We start from the raw sequence: 15,165 nt of genomic DNA on the forward strand, positions 1-15,165 counted from the left end.
ACACCCAAGGATCTGATTACCTAAATTCCCCAGCAACCATTGGAGCTTACAGGGAGAACTTTGTCTTCACTTCAGGCATGAAGGTTGTTGCCATCTCTGGGATGGAACTAAGATTTTCTGGGGAGCTGCACAGGTAAGTAGCTCCCTTCTGAATGCCCTCTGTCCCTCTGACTGCTAAGGGTTCCCTCCAACTTTGCTCTTATCCTGGCCCAGGTTCAGTTTCTCCCTTTGCTCCATCACTTCTTGTGGGGAAAATAGGCCAAAACACCTCATCTCTGGTCCTTACAGAGCCAATCGCTGTTTTTCTCAGGCTTCCTGAAAGCAGGCCCCACAAACCTCATAGACTTCATCACTGCAGCAGCCATGAGGCTTCCCCTTCCTTCCTTCCTCTCCCCCTCGTCCCCCTCTCCATCCCCCCCATCTTACTTCCTTCCCTTCCCCACAGCACCTGTATATATGTATATATGTTTGTACATATTTATTACTCTATTTATTTATTTATTTATTTATTTTACTTGTACATAGCTTGTACCTCCCCCTTTTAGACTGTGAGCCCACTGTTGGGTAGGGACTGTATCTATGTGTTGCCAATTTGTACTTCCCAAGCGCTTAGTACAGTGCTCTGCCCATAGTAAGCACTCAATAAATATGATTGATGATGATGATGATGATGATAGCTATTCTATTTATTTTATTTTGTTAGTATGTTTGGTTTTGTTCTCTGTCTCCCCCTTTTAGACTGTGAGCCCACTGTTGGGTAGGGACTGTCTCTATATGTTGCCAATTTGTACTTCCCAAGCACTTAGTACAGTGCTCTGCACATAGTATGTGCTCAATAAATACGATTGATGATGATGATGAGCCTGCCCCAACTCCAGAAGCCTAGCCTACTTACTTTGGGATTTTTGGCTTTAAATCACCGTTTTCCCTGTTCCTAAAACTTTCCATAACAAAAATATTAGAGTAGGGGTGTACCTACTCTGGCACCTAGTTTAAGCCTGTGGTAGGAGCCCCTATATTTCCATGTCAGTCCTAGTGGGAAAGGCTAATAAAGTAATAAGGGGCTTGCCTTTCTTGTTTTGTATCCTCTTTTTCTGGAATGCAGTTTAACATTTAATTTGTTTAAACTAACACAGTTCTATGGCTCGCTCTGAGGCCCCCAGCTAACTCTGTCGGTAGAGTACGAGACTCTTAATCTCAGCGTCGTGGGTTTGAGCCCCATGTTGGGCGTAATTCTTTAGAGAAGCAGCATGGGCTAGTGGATGGAGTTCGAGCCTGGGATTCAAAAGGTTGTGGGTTCTAATCCCAGCCCTTCCACTTGTCCACTGTGTGACCTTGGGCAAGTCACTTCACTTCTCTGTGCCTCACCTCAATAATAATAATGATGGCATTTATGAAGCGCTTACTATGTGCAAAGCACTGTTCTAAGCGCTGGGGAGGTTCCAAGGTGATCAGGTTGTCCCACGGGGGTCTCACAGTCAATCCCCATTTTACAGATGAGGTAACTGAGGCTGTAAAATGGAGATTGTGACTGGAAGCCCCATGTAGGACAGGGACTGTGTCCAACCTGATTTGCTTGTATCTACCCCAGTACTTAGTACAGTGCCCAGCACACAGTAAGCGCTTAACAAATACTACAATTATTGTTGGTTTTATCTGGGGTGTTTTCTGTGTTCTTTTCTCTTGTACTTTTGACTAAAATATTAGTTGCTGGCCATCATTCTGTCTTGAGAATTATTTCAGCCCCGTTCATCAATGCTCACTGAGTTTCCTTACAAAGGGAAAAAGCAATCCCAGACTTCCCCTTGATCAGGCCCCTCTGCTCTATGACCTTGGGATTAGATTTAGATCTGTTAAATCATTTTGTTTATTTCCTTAAAATTCATTTTGAAACAGTTTTAATTACGTGGAGTGGGGTCAGATGATATCTACAAATATCCTGTGCCTTAGGAGCTGTGTAGAAGCAGCCTGGCTCAGTGGAAAGAGCACGGGCTTTGGAGTCAGATGTCATGGGTTCAAATCCCAGCTCCGCCAATTGTCAGCTGTGTGACTTTGGGCAAGTCACTTAACTTCTCTATGTCTCAGTTACCTCATCTGTAAAATGGGGATGAAGACTGTGAGCCCCCCGTGGGAAAACCTGATCACCTTGTAACCTCCCCAGTGCTTAGAACAGTGCATTGCACATAGTAAGCACTTAATAAATGCCATCATTATTATTAGGATTTGACACAATCATTTTAAGTACTTTTGGTACCCAAAGATCAATCGGTGAATCAATGGCATTTCTTGAGCGCTCACTTTGTGTAGATCTTTTGTAGTAAGCATTTGGGAGAGTACAATTCAGTAGAATTCACAGACAAAATCCCTGACTTCATGGAGCTTACAGTCCAGTGCAGGAGACAGACATTGAAATAAACTACAGGAAAGGGGAGCAACAGAGTATAAGGATATGAACCTAAAGACATGTGTATAGGTGATGCAGTAGAGGGAAACTAGGGTTGGGGGATTGATTACTCATTCATTCATTCCATCTTTGCTCAGTGAAAAGAGCCCGGGCTTGGGAATCAGAGGTCATGGGTTCTAATCCCGGCTCCGCCACTTGTCAGCTCTGTGACTTTGGGCAAGTCACTTCACTTCTCTGTGCCTCAGTTACCTCATCTATAAAATGGGGATTAAGACTGTGAGCTCCATGTGAGACAACCTGATCACCTTGTATCCCCCCAGCACTTAGAACAGTGTTTTGCACATAGTAAGCACTTAACAAATACCACCATTATTATTTTTATTGAGTGCTTACTGTGTGCAACCTCTGTCAGTGTCACACCTGGAGAGTTTCCAATCATCTACCAGTCATGATTACAGGAGGGAGAGTCAAGAAGAGGCCTACCCATTCCACTCCTAGCTTGGGCAGTAACTAACAAGTGGCAGGCAATATGCTACAAGTCAAAACTCCCCTTTGCTGGGCAGCAGAGGCACGGGAGAAAGTCGAGGGCAGAGATTCATTTACTGCACAGAAGGAGGCAATGGTAAACCACTTCCGTATTTTTACCAAGAAAACTCTGTGGATATGCTACCGAAACGATTGCAGACGAAGATGGGGTGTTCTGGAATAGATGTGTCCATAACGTCGCTATGAGTCGGACACAACTTGATAGCATATAACAACAACTGTGTGCAAAGCACTATAATTAGCACTCAGGACAGTATAATGTAGTAATAAATAGATCCATTCCCTGACCACAGTTATCTCAGTCCACGAAGGCTTTCTGGAGGGAGAGATATTATTTCATTACATCTTTGAAGGTTGGGGGAGTGGTGGTCTGTTGGATATGTAGTGGGAGGAAATTCTAAGGAGGAGAGAGGGCTTGAGGGTGGATGAGGGAAGAGGGAGGAATAGTTGGTAGAGGAGCAAATTATGAAAGTTGGGTGGTAGGAGAGGAGCAAGGATAGGTAAGGGGATTGAGTTCCTGGAATCTGGTGGAGATTTTTCCATTTTGTTGTGCATGGTATTTGTTAAGCGCTGAGGTAATCTGGTTGGACAAAGTCAGTGTCACACATGGGGCTCACAGTCTTAATCCCCAATTTAAAGATGAGATAATTTAGGCACAGAGAGGTGAAATGACTCACCCAAGGTCACACAGCAGACAAGTGGGAGAGTTGACATTAGAACCCAGGGTCTTCTGATTCCCAGGCCAATGCTCTAACCACTAGGATACACTGCTTGTCCAGCTTCATCTCACCTCAGCAGATGGTGAGGACTTTCTGCTTGATGTGGAGATGGATGGGCAACCATTGGGTCCCCCTCGTCCCCCTCTCCATCCCCCCATCTTACCTCCTTCCCTTCCCCACAGCACCTGTATATATGTATATATGTTTGTACATATTTATTACTCTATTTATTTATTTATTTATCTTACTGGTACATATCTATTCTATTTATTTATTTTATTTTGTTAGTATGTTTGGTTTTGTTCTCTGTCTCCCCCTTCTAGACTGTGAGCCCGCTGTTGGGTAGGGACTGTCTCTATGTGTTGCTGACTTGTACTTCCCAAGTGCTTAGTACAGTGCTCTGCACACAGTAGGTGCTCAATAAATACGATTGATTGATTGATTGATTGGGTACACTTGAGCGGAGAAGCTTACACAGAATTTGTTTAGAAAAATGATCCTGTCAGCAGGGTGAAATATGTGCCTGGAATAGGGAATAATAATAATAATAATAGCATTTATTAAGCACTTACTATGTGCCAAGCACTGTTCTAAGTGCTGGGGAGGTTACAAGGTGATCAGGTTGTCCCACGGGAGGTCACAGTCTTAATCCCCACTTTTTTACAAATGAGGTAACTGAGGCCCAGAGAAGTTAAGTGACTTGCCCAAAGTCACACAGCTGACAATTGGCAGAGCCAGGACTTGAACCCATGACCTCTGACTCCTGAGCCCATGCTCTTTCCACTGAGCCATGTGGAAACAGGTAGAACAGGGAGGAGGCTCATGCAGTAGTTGAGACAGAATGTGACAAGTACTTACACCAGTCAGTCAATCATATTGAGCGCTTATTGTGTGCAGAGCTCTGTACTAAAATAACAATATTAGTGCAATACATAATGATAGACCAGTGTGGTAGCCATTTGAATGGAGAGGAACGAGCAACTTTAGGAGATGCTGTGGACATAGAATCAAGATTTAGTGACTGACTGAATATGCAAGCTGAAGGGGAAAGACAGGCAAGTCTGTTGCATTTGGAAAATACTTTTCTTCCTAACGTTCACTAGCCCCACCTTGTAAGCTTATTGTATTTTTACCACCTCATAAAATCTGGCACAAAAGTGTAGATGGACCAAAATGACTCAGGTGAGTATGCCCTTACACCCAAGCTCTCACTGAGTGGCAGGGGCACCGGAGGAAATGGCGAGGAAACTTAGGGGAGGTAAATGGTGTTGCAATTCCAAGTCGGTGTCAAGTTAATCAATCAATCAATCGTATTTATTGAGCACTTACTGTGTGCAGAGCACTGTACTAAGCACTTGGGAAGTACAAATTGGCATCACATAGAGACAGTCCCTACCCAACAGTGGGCTCACAGTCTAAAAGGGGGAGACAGAGAACAGAACCAAACATACCAACAAAATAAAATAAGTAGGATAGAAATGTACAAGTAAAATAAATAAATAAATAAATAAATAGAGTAATAAATATGTACAACCATATATACATATATACAGGTGCTGTGGGGAAGGGAAGGAGGTAAGACGGGGGGATGGAGAGGGGGACGAGGGGGAGAGGAAAGAAGGGGCTCAGTCTGGGAAGGCCTCCTGGAGGAGGTGAGCTCTCAGCAGGGCCTTGAAGGGAGGAAGAGAGCTAGCTTGGCGGATGGGCAGAGGGAGGGCATTCCAGGCCCGGGGGATGACGTGGGCCGGGGGTCGATGGCGGGACAGGCGAGAACGAGGTATGGTGAGGAGATTAGTGGTGGAGGAGCGGAGGGTGCGGGCTGGGCTGGAGAAGGAGAGAAGGGAGGTGAGGTAGGAGGGGGCGAGGTGATGGACAGCCTTGAAGCCCAGGGTGAGGAGTTTCTGCCTGATTAAGACACAGTTAAGTTAAGACACAGAGTGTGGTGAGCCCACAATACGCTGCCTTACCAGTGACTGTTTGTGATCCCGTGAACAACAACAAGGAAGAGACTTTGCAAAGGCACTGATGGACTCTACCTGGAACAGGTGATTGCAGGCCTGTGGGGACAGAGCATTGAGGGAGGTGTGACCTTCTCTCCCTGTTCTACCTGGTAACAGGCCTGGACCCATCAGTGATTGCCAGGAAGAGCCACAGCTGCAACACCTAAGGCAGATAAAAGGTGGTTCCTTTGAGGCCCAAAAAGGGCACACAGAGGAAGGGGCATTTGGAGGCAGTATGGAGGCATACAGAGGGGCAGAAGCAGGCAGAGAAGCAAGAAGGAAGCTCACTGAGAGCAGCAGAAGCAGGCAGAGAGCAGCACTCGGAAGCAGCAGAAGGCAGCAGCACTTGGAAGCAGAAAGACGAAGCATTGGCTGAATAATAATCAATCCATCAATTGTATTTATTGTGTGCTTACTGTGTGCAGAGCACTGTACTAAGCGCTTGGGAAGTACAAGTTGGCAACATATAGAGACAGTCCCTACCCAACAGTGGGCTCACTGTCTAGAAGGGGGGCTTACAGTCTAGAAGTCTAGAAGGTCTAGAAGTCTATAATATTATTAAAATAATAATAATAATGGCATTTGTTAAGTGCTTACTGTGTGCAAAGCACTGTTCTAAGCACTGGGGGGATACAAGGTGATCACGTTGTCCCATGTGGGGCTCACAGTCTTAATCCCCATTTTAATAATAATAGTAAATATAATGGTATTTGTTAAGCACTTACTATGTGCAAAGCACTGTTCTAAGTGCTGGGGAGGTAACAAGGTGATCAGGTTATCCCACATGGGGCTCACAGTCTTAATCCCCATTTTGCAGATGAGGTAACTGAGGCACAGAGAAGTTAAGTGACTTGCCCAAAGTCACACAGCTGACAAGCGGCAGAGCTGGGATTAGAACCCCCGACCTCTGACTCCCAAGCCCAGGTTCTTTTTTGCTGAGCCGCGCTGCTTCTCTAAACTGAGGCTCAGAGAAGTTAAGTGACTTGCCCAAGGTCACACAGCAGACGTGGGGATGCCGGGATTAGAACCCATGACCTCGGACTCCCAAGCCCGGGCTCTTTTCCACTGAACCATACTGCTTGATCACAGACTGGTATTGAACCCTTGGTGGGGTGAATGAGTGTGTGTATGTGTCACTCCCGTGAACACTGGTAAAACTAAATACAAAAACTTTCCTCAGTAACCCTGGTGATCAGAGGTGTGGTTTGAACTCTACTACATGTCACTGAGGCTCCCCCAGTCCAGGAAGGTCCTGATTAGTATGAACCAGGGAATCACGATGGTAAGTCTTTGGGTCTAAGCATTATTGAAGCCCATATTGGAAACAGTGGCTCGGTGGAAAGAGCCCGGGCTTTGGAGTCAGAGGTCATGGGTTCAAATGCTTGCTCTGCCACTTGTCATCTGTGTTACTCTGGGCAAGTCACTTCACTTCCCTGTGCCTCAGTTCCCTCATTTGTAAAATGCGGATTAAGATCGGGAGCCCCCTGTGGGACAACCTGATCACCTTGAAACTTCCTCAGCGCTTAGAACAGTGCTTTGCACATAGTAAGCCTTTAATAAAAGCCATTATTATTATTATTGGCACACACGAGCACTGGGACAACCCACCTCCATCCATGAGGCTGACCTCCATCAATTATTTTTTTCATGGGATTTGTTAAGCACTTACTCTGTGCTAGGCACTGTACTAACCACTGGGGAAGATACGTGCTAATCTTGTTCCACAAGGGGTTTACAGTCTTAATCCCTATTTTGCAAATGACATAACTGAGACTCGGAGAAATTAAGTGACATGCCCGTGGTCACGTAGCAGGCAAGTAGTTGGGCTGGTATTAGAACTGATTCCCAGAAGTCATGGGTTCAAATCCCAGCTCCGCCAATTGTCTGCTGAGTGACTTTGGTCAAGTCACTTAACTTCTCTGGGCCTCAATTACCTTATCCGTAAAATGGGGATTAAGACTGTGAGCCCCCCTTGGGACAACCTGATCACCTTGTAACCTCCCCAGAGCTTAGAACAGAGCTTTGAACATAGTAAGTGCTTGATAAAGGCCATTATTATTATTATTATTATTATTATTATAGGAGCTGGCAAGGTGACTAAGGGCTAACCATCTAGTTAAAGGCATGCCACTAACCATCCATTGGGGAGGGCAAAGAGGTTCCATCAGTACTGATTTTGGCTAGATATACCTCCTTATTTAGGCTGCTTTATCAGAGGGGCTAATTGGCTGTTTTCATATCTCTGGCTCACTCTGTCTCTCTTTGTTTTTAACTGTTTCAGTACTGATGGAACCTCTTTGCCCTCCCCAATGGATGGTTAGTGGGATGTCTTTAACAGATGGTTAGCACTTAGTCACCTTGCCAGCTCCTATAATAATAATAATAATAATGATAATAATAATGATGGCTTTATTAAGTGCTTACTATGTGCAAAGCACTGTTTTAAGTGCTGGGGAGGATACAAGGTGATCAGGATGTCCAACGGGGGGCTCATAGTCTTAATCCCCATTTTACCGAGGTGAGAACTGAGCCCCAGAGAAGTTAAGTGACTTGCCCCAAGTCACACAGCTGACATTTGGCGGAGCCGGGATTTGAACCCATGACCTCTGACTCCAAAGCCCGTGCTCTTTCCACTGAGCCATGCTGCTTCTCTGCTTCTATCTTACCTCACTGATTTCCTGCTAACACAGACCTATTTGCTGTACCTTGATCTCACTTATCTCGCTGCTGACCCATTGCCTGGAACTGCCTCCCCCATCATATCTGACATAATAATGATGGTTTTGGGTAAGCGCTTACTATGTGCCGAGCACTGTTCTAATCGCTGGGGTAGATACAAGGTCATCAGGTTGTCCCACGTGGGGCTCACAGTCTTCATCCCCATTTTACAGATGAGGTAACTGAGGTACAGAGAAGTTAAGTGACTTGCCCAAAGTCACACAGCTGATAAGTGGCAGAGCTGGGATTAGAACCCACGACCTCTGATTCCCAATCCCGAGCTCTTTTCACTGAGCCATGCTGCTTCTCCATCACTCTCCCTCCTTCTGGGATGAAGGAGGCTCCACCAATCCCGGCTCTGCCAATTGTCAGCTGTGTGACTTTGGACAAGTCATTTAACTTCTCTGGGCCTCAGTTCCCTTATCTGTAAAATGGGGATTAAGACTGTGAGCCCCCGTGGGACAACCTGATCACCTTGTAACGGTGCTTTGCACATAGTAAGTGCTTAATAAATGCCATCATTATTATTATTTTATTATTCATAGCCTTATTAAAATCCCATCTCCTCCAAATCTCCTTCCCTAAGCCCTCATTTCCCCTGTTCCTTTGCCCTTCTGTTTTACCCCCCACACTTGTACCCTTTAGTCACCCTACCCTCAGCCCCTCAGTATGTGTTTATCTGTAATTTATTTCAATGTCTGTCTCCCCCTCTGCACTGTGGACACCTTGTGGGCTGGGGACTCGCCTGCCAACTCTGTAATGTTGTACTCTCCGAAGCACTCAGTACAGAGCTCTGCACACAGTAAGCACTCCATAAATAGGACTAATTGATTCATTTATTGATAGATGGCTCCCACGGATTCAGACATTGCCGGTTGCTCCCCGTGGTTGTAGGCTTGAGTAACATGGAAATAATCTTGGCACTGTCAGAACTTTGAGGCTGTAATGCAAACTAGGGCACCTCCAGCACTATCTCCTGCGTGCTGTCTCTGTGATACCAAGAGCACTGGATGAAGTGGAGCAGTTACTCAAAATTCCCTTGGCCCTACTTCCCAGGTTGGCAGTTATTTGGGACCCCTAAAATCCACTTGGTGAGATTAACCAAGGTGAGATCTCCCCCTTTTAGACTGTGAGCCCACTGTTGGGTAGGGACTGTCTCTATATGTTGCCAATTTGTACTTCCCAAGCGCTTAGTACAGTGCTCTGCACATAGTAAGCGCTCAATAAATACGATTGATGATGATGATGAAGTGGCAACTATGCAGCTTTCTCTATTGGTCTAAGAGTCTCTACTAGTGGTTTGGCCCGGAGTGAGTGCTTGGCAGTGACTGGGTTAATTAGCAGTACAACTCATGTTTTTCAAAATGTAAATAGGCTTTAATTGTTTTCATTCCAGGAATTAGAAAAAAAATCCCTAAAACCAAAGATTCTAATTATATTGATGATGATGATGATTGTCCTGTGTATGTGGCTAACAAAATGTATGTCATTTTCGACCTGAACTTCCCAGTTAGAGATGACAACAAATCAATCAATCGTATTTATTGAGCGCATACTGTGTGCAGAGCACTGTACTAAGCACTTGGGAAGTACAAGTTGGCAACATATAGAGAGAGTCCCTACCCAACAGTGGGCTCACAGTCTAGAAGGGGGAGACAGAGAACAAAACCAAACATATTAACAAAATAAAATAAATAGAATAGATTTGTACAAATAAAATAAATAGAGTAATAAGTATGTACAAACATATATACATGTATACAGGTGCTGTGGGGAAGGGAAGGAGGTAAGACTTGGGGATGGAGAGAGGGGGCGAGGGGGAGAGGAATAGAAGTTAATAGTAAGGTAACTTGTTGAATTTCATCCCTGATTACCCTCTGTATTTTTTTTGGAACTGTTTCGGGATTCTTGTCCAAAATTCAACAGAAGCTGTATAAATCAAAGAGGCTCACTTAGACTGTGAGCCTCTTATGAATGGACTGTATTACCCCAACACTTTATACAGTTCCTGCCACATAGTAAGTTGCTATAGGCTTAAAAATACCACTTAAAGAAATGCACAGAAATAAAAGTGGGGATGAAATTCAAGCTAAATGTGAATTGCATTTGTCAAAAGAAATACATTAGGGTTGACAGTTATTTGACTTTTTATTATGCTATTTTTGTAATTTGAAGCATTTTAGAGAGCAGGGGGAAATTGCTCATAATGAAGATATATAAATAACTACTATCCCCCTTAGCTAACCAATTCAAATTAAGTCATAATGCATGAGGGATTTTTTTTAGAGTCGAATTTCTTAGTTCTCTTTGTTCTTTATTTGAAAGTCTGGTTTTAAGCAGCAGCTAGATAGTAGATACATAGTCTCTAAATACCAAGCCTGAGCTCGGTGTGGGCAGGGGATGTGTCTGTTTTTGTTGTATTGTAGCCTCTCAAGCGCTTAGTACAGTGCTCTGCACACAGTAAGCATCAATAAATGTGAATGAAAGAAATGAACGAAGCAAAACTGCTGTCTTCAGTGAAGCCAATGAAGGGTAAATTTTCAAAACAAGCTGCAGAGTAGAACCACAAGCCCCTGAAATTGTTGTGGGCAACTGAACCTTTAAATAGGTAGTTAGGCACTAAGTGAGCTTGTAGGGTACTCACGTTATTCTTTAACACTTGTAAAATGTTAATTTTAGCAAAAGCAATGCACATTTGTGTAATGTGAAAAGTACAATCTCTGTAAAATTCTACTTCTCAAAATGTATTCCATTAACACCTGACATCTTAGGGCTTGGAGAGTTTGGCACATCATTTAAAAATGCTGCATTTATTTTGTAGAGGTAGTCTAAGAATAACACAAATAGGAGAGTTGAAATGTCAGCATCTCAAGAAGTTGATGGAGATTATCAATAGTTCGGGTGAATTTTTTCAGGTTTGCCACACTTCAAAAAGAAACCTATGCTTTTTATATAAATGGGAACAAATAACTGGGTTAAACGGCTGTCACACATTTGATTAAATAATTTCAAAACTAGTACCTACTTAAAGAACAAATAATGAATGATAAATACTTACATGTGAAAGCACATATTTTTAATCCAATCTTGTTGTCACAAATCATTATGGGATCATGGGATTGGGAGTCAGAAGGACGTGGTTTCTAAACGCGGCTCAGCTACTTGTCTTTCTGCATGACTTTGGGCAAGTCACTTCCCTTCTCTGTGCCTAAATTACCTCATCTGTAAAATGGGGATTGAGACGGTGAGCCCCATGTGCGGCAGGGACTGTGTCTAATCCAATTTGCTTGTATACACCCCAGCGTTTAGTACAGTGCCAGGCACATAGTGAGCTTTTAACAAGTGCCATAATTATTATTCCTCAATGTAAAATGTTGATGGATTTAAGATTTTTGATCATTCTTCCCATTCTTCCATTAGAAATATTTATACCTTTAAAAATTTGGTTTTTCATTCAAGGTGCACCAAAATCTCATCAGTTCCATAATTCTCATGAGAGTGTATTTTTGTATGTTTCACTTATACAGATTTCTTCAGGAAAAGTAAAATTAAAAGCACTGAGAGAGCCTGGTCAAGGTAAGACTTTTCATTACACGGATAGAATAATAAAGTCCACAGAAAGCAGTTTTCTTGTCAGCTTTGCATTTTCTTGAGTGAACAAGTTTTCAAAATGATGCTTTGAGTGGTGGACACATTCATTTTGAATGACTAAAATGCTATTGGTGAGAGAGGTGGAGAAACAGTATGGTCCAGTGAAAAGAGCACAGGCCTGGGAGCCAAAGGACCTGGGTTCTAATTCCAGGAGATTAAGACTGGTGAGCCCCACCATGGAACATGGCATTGAGTTCAACCTGATTATTTTGTATATACCCCAGCACTTAATGCAGTACCTGGCACACAGGAAGCACTTGACAAATACCATAAAAAAGTATAGAAACATTCAATACAAAATGATTATCTGGTCAGGTGGTTGGTTTAGGAACAGTGTTTTTTCTTGGCTGTGGGGAAGAAATAAAGGATTTTTTTTTTAAATTAGAACTTCTGGGTGTAATGGGGAGGCATCAGCTTCAATCGGTCAATGACATAAGTGCTACTGTATTGCAACTGTAAGCTTCAATTTAGGCATCTTACTTTCAGTCTCTGATCTCAGCCTCCTCTGCCTCCGAACTTGGGACATGAATTTAGAGTAGCCAGATGTTCTAGACCCGCTTGCTCTTAGTCCAGGAGAACGCACAGGATGAATCTCATATGGGGTCTCAGGGGCCACCTCATTGAACCACAACCAACATCTTGGTGGTCTTCTTGGGAGACCCTTAAGAGACTGTTTAAAATGAAGACTCATTCATTCATTCAATCGTATTTATTGAGCGCTTACTGTGTGCAGAGCACTGTACTAAGCACTTGGGAAGTACAAGTTGGCAACATATAGAGACGGTCCCTACCCAACAGTGGGCTCACAGTCTAGAAGATGACTCAATCTCTCAAGGTGTGGGGGGAGTTCAGTTCTGCTTCTTTCTAAATAAATATGACTAGGAGTTAAATGCCTTTTTTTGACTCTGGCATCTTCCTTGCTTCCTGAATGCCCTAGAAAATTATGAGTAGCTCTAGAGAATGAAGAAGCAATATATAATAATAATTGTGGTGTTTACTGTGTGTCAGGCACTGTACTAAGTACTGGGATGATATACAAGGCAATCTAGTTGGATACAGTCCACTCCTACGTGGGGATCACAGCCTTCATCCCCAGTTTATGGATGAGGTAACTGAGGCACAGAGATGTTAAGTAAATTGCCCAAGATCACATCAGACAAGTCAGGAAGCCAGGATCAGAACTGAGGTCCTCCTGACTCTCAGGCCACTAGGAACTCTGTTCTCACTCTCTCTCTCTCACCCATAGTGACACCATGGGCACATCCCTCCCAGAACACCCCACCTCCATCTGCAATTGTTCTGGTAGTGTATCCATAGAGTTTTCTTGGTAAAAATATGGAAGTGGTTTACCATTGCCTCCTTCCATGCAGTAAACTTGATTCTCTATTTTCTAATCTTTCCCATGCCGCTGCTGCCCAGAACAGGTGAGCTTTGAATTGTAGCAGATTGCCCAAGCTAGGAATGGAATGGATATGCCTCTGCTTGACTCTCCCTCCCGTAGCCAAGTCTGGTAGAGTACTGGAAACTCTCCAGGTGTGACCCTGAGAGAGGCTATATTTGTGATTTGCTTATTTCATTCATTCGATCATATTTTTTGAGCACTTATTGTGTGCAGAGCACTGTACTAAGCGCTTGGGAAGTACAAGTTGGCAACATATAGAGACAGTCCCTACCAAACAACGGGCTCACAGTCTAGAAGGGGGAGACAGACGACAAAACAAAACATGTAGACAGGTGTCAAAGTCGTCAGAATAAATAGAATTAGAGCTATATGCACATCATTAACAAAATAAATAGAATAGTAAATATGTAGAAGTAAAATAAATAGAGTAATAAATCTGTGCAAATATATACAAGTGCTGTGCGGAGGGGAAGGAGGTAGGGCGTGGCGGGGAGGAGAGGAAAAAGGGGGCTCAGTCTGGGGTGAGCTCTCAGTAGGGCTTTGAAAGGAGGAAGAGAGCTAGTTTGGTGGATGTGTAAGATCATCATCTCATTTTTTATTTGTTGATTTGTTCTTTCCTGTGTTTTTCCAGAACCAGAGAAACAATTATATGACCACAAAATGGCAAGTGACAGTGTCCATGAAAAATCCAAAACAAGAGGAAAAGCATGTGGACAATGTGAGATCAAAACAGCCCAACTGGCAAGTTTTTTTTTTTCTCCTAATGGTATTTGTTAAGTGCTTGCTAAATGCCAGCTGCTGTACTACGTGCTGGGGTAGATACGAGATAGATTGGACACAGTCCATGTCCCACATGGGGCTCACAATATTAATCCCCATTTTACAGATGAGGTAACTGAGAGACAGAGAAGTGAAGTGACTTGTCGAGGTTCACACAGCAAAGTATCTCAGCAGAATTAGAACTCGGGTAAACCCAGAACCATGCTTTATCCACTAGGTCAAGTTGCTTTCCAAGATTTTGGTAAAAGTAAAGTAAAATAAATAGAAAGTAAATAAATAAATAAAAGTAAAATAAATAGAGTAACAAATCTGTACAAATATATACAAGTGCTGTGGGGAGGGGAAGGAGGTAGGGCGTGGGGGGGAGGAGAGGAAAAGGGGGCTCACTCTGGGAAGGCCTCCTGGAGAAGGTGAGCTCTCAGTAGGGCTTTGAAGGGAGGAAGAGAGCTAGCTTGGCAGATGTGTGGAGGGAGGGCATTCCAGGCCAGGCAAAGGATGTGTGCCGGAGGTCGAAGGCAGGATAGGCAAGAATGAGGCACAGTGAGGAGGTTAGCGGCAGAGGAGCGGAGGGTGCGGGCTGGGCTGGAGAAGAAGAGAAGGGAGGTGAGGTAGGAGCGGGTGAGGTGATGGGGAGCCTTGAAGCTGAGAGCGAGGAGTTTTTGCTTGATTAAGGTCACACAGCAGACAAGTGGCAGAGTGGGGATTAGAACCCATGACCATCTGACTCCAGGTCCGGGCTCTATCTACTGCTACCAGACCTGGGCAAACATGGCAAGAGGGGACACACTGACCCTTGGACTGCTCAGTCAACTTTCTCCATCCACTACCCATTCACCACTCGAACTGGCCAATCCCCCTGCCTGCATTATTAGTTTTGCAAGGGAATGAAAAAGACATATGAGCATGGTGATGATGAAGTTGTAGTCTTCCAGTGAGAGCAGTGAC

The 15,165-nt window shown here is 43.9% G+C and overlaps 1 protein-coding gene across 1 annotated transcript in view; it reads left to right on the forward strand.

Moving 5' to 3' along the window:
* The window catches only part of ZBBX (zinc finger B-box domain containing), a 123,937-nt gene that overhangs the window by 19,162 nt on the left and 89,610 nt on the right, over positions 1 to 15,165 (forward strand). Inside the window, 2 exon segments of the mRNA XM_038748666.1 lie at positions 11,915 to 11,963; positions 14,072 to 14,181. Of these exon segments, the coding sequence (XP_038604594.1) occupies positions 11,915 to 11,963; positions 14,072 to 14,181 (159 nt within the window).

Source organism: Tachyglossus aculeatus, chromosome 1 (genome assembly GCF_015852505.1).
Source record: "Tachyglossus aculeatus isolate mTacAcu1 chromosome 1, mTacAcu1.pri, whole genome shotgun sequence".
NCBI classification, from domain to species: domain Eukaryota; kingdom Metazoa; phylum Chordata; class Mammalia; order Monotremata; family Tachyglossidae; genus Tachyglossus; species Tachyglossus aculeatus.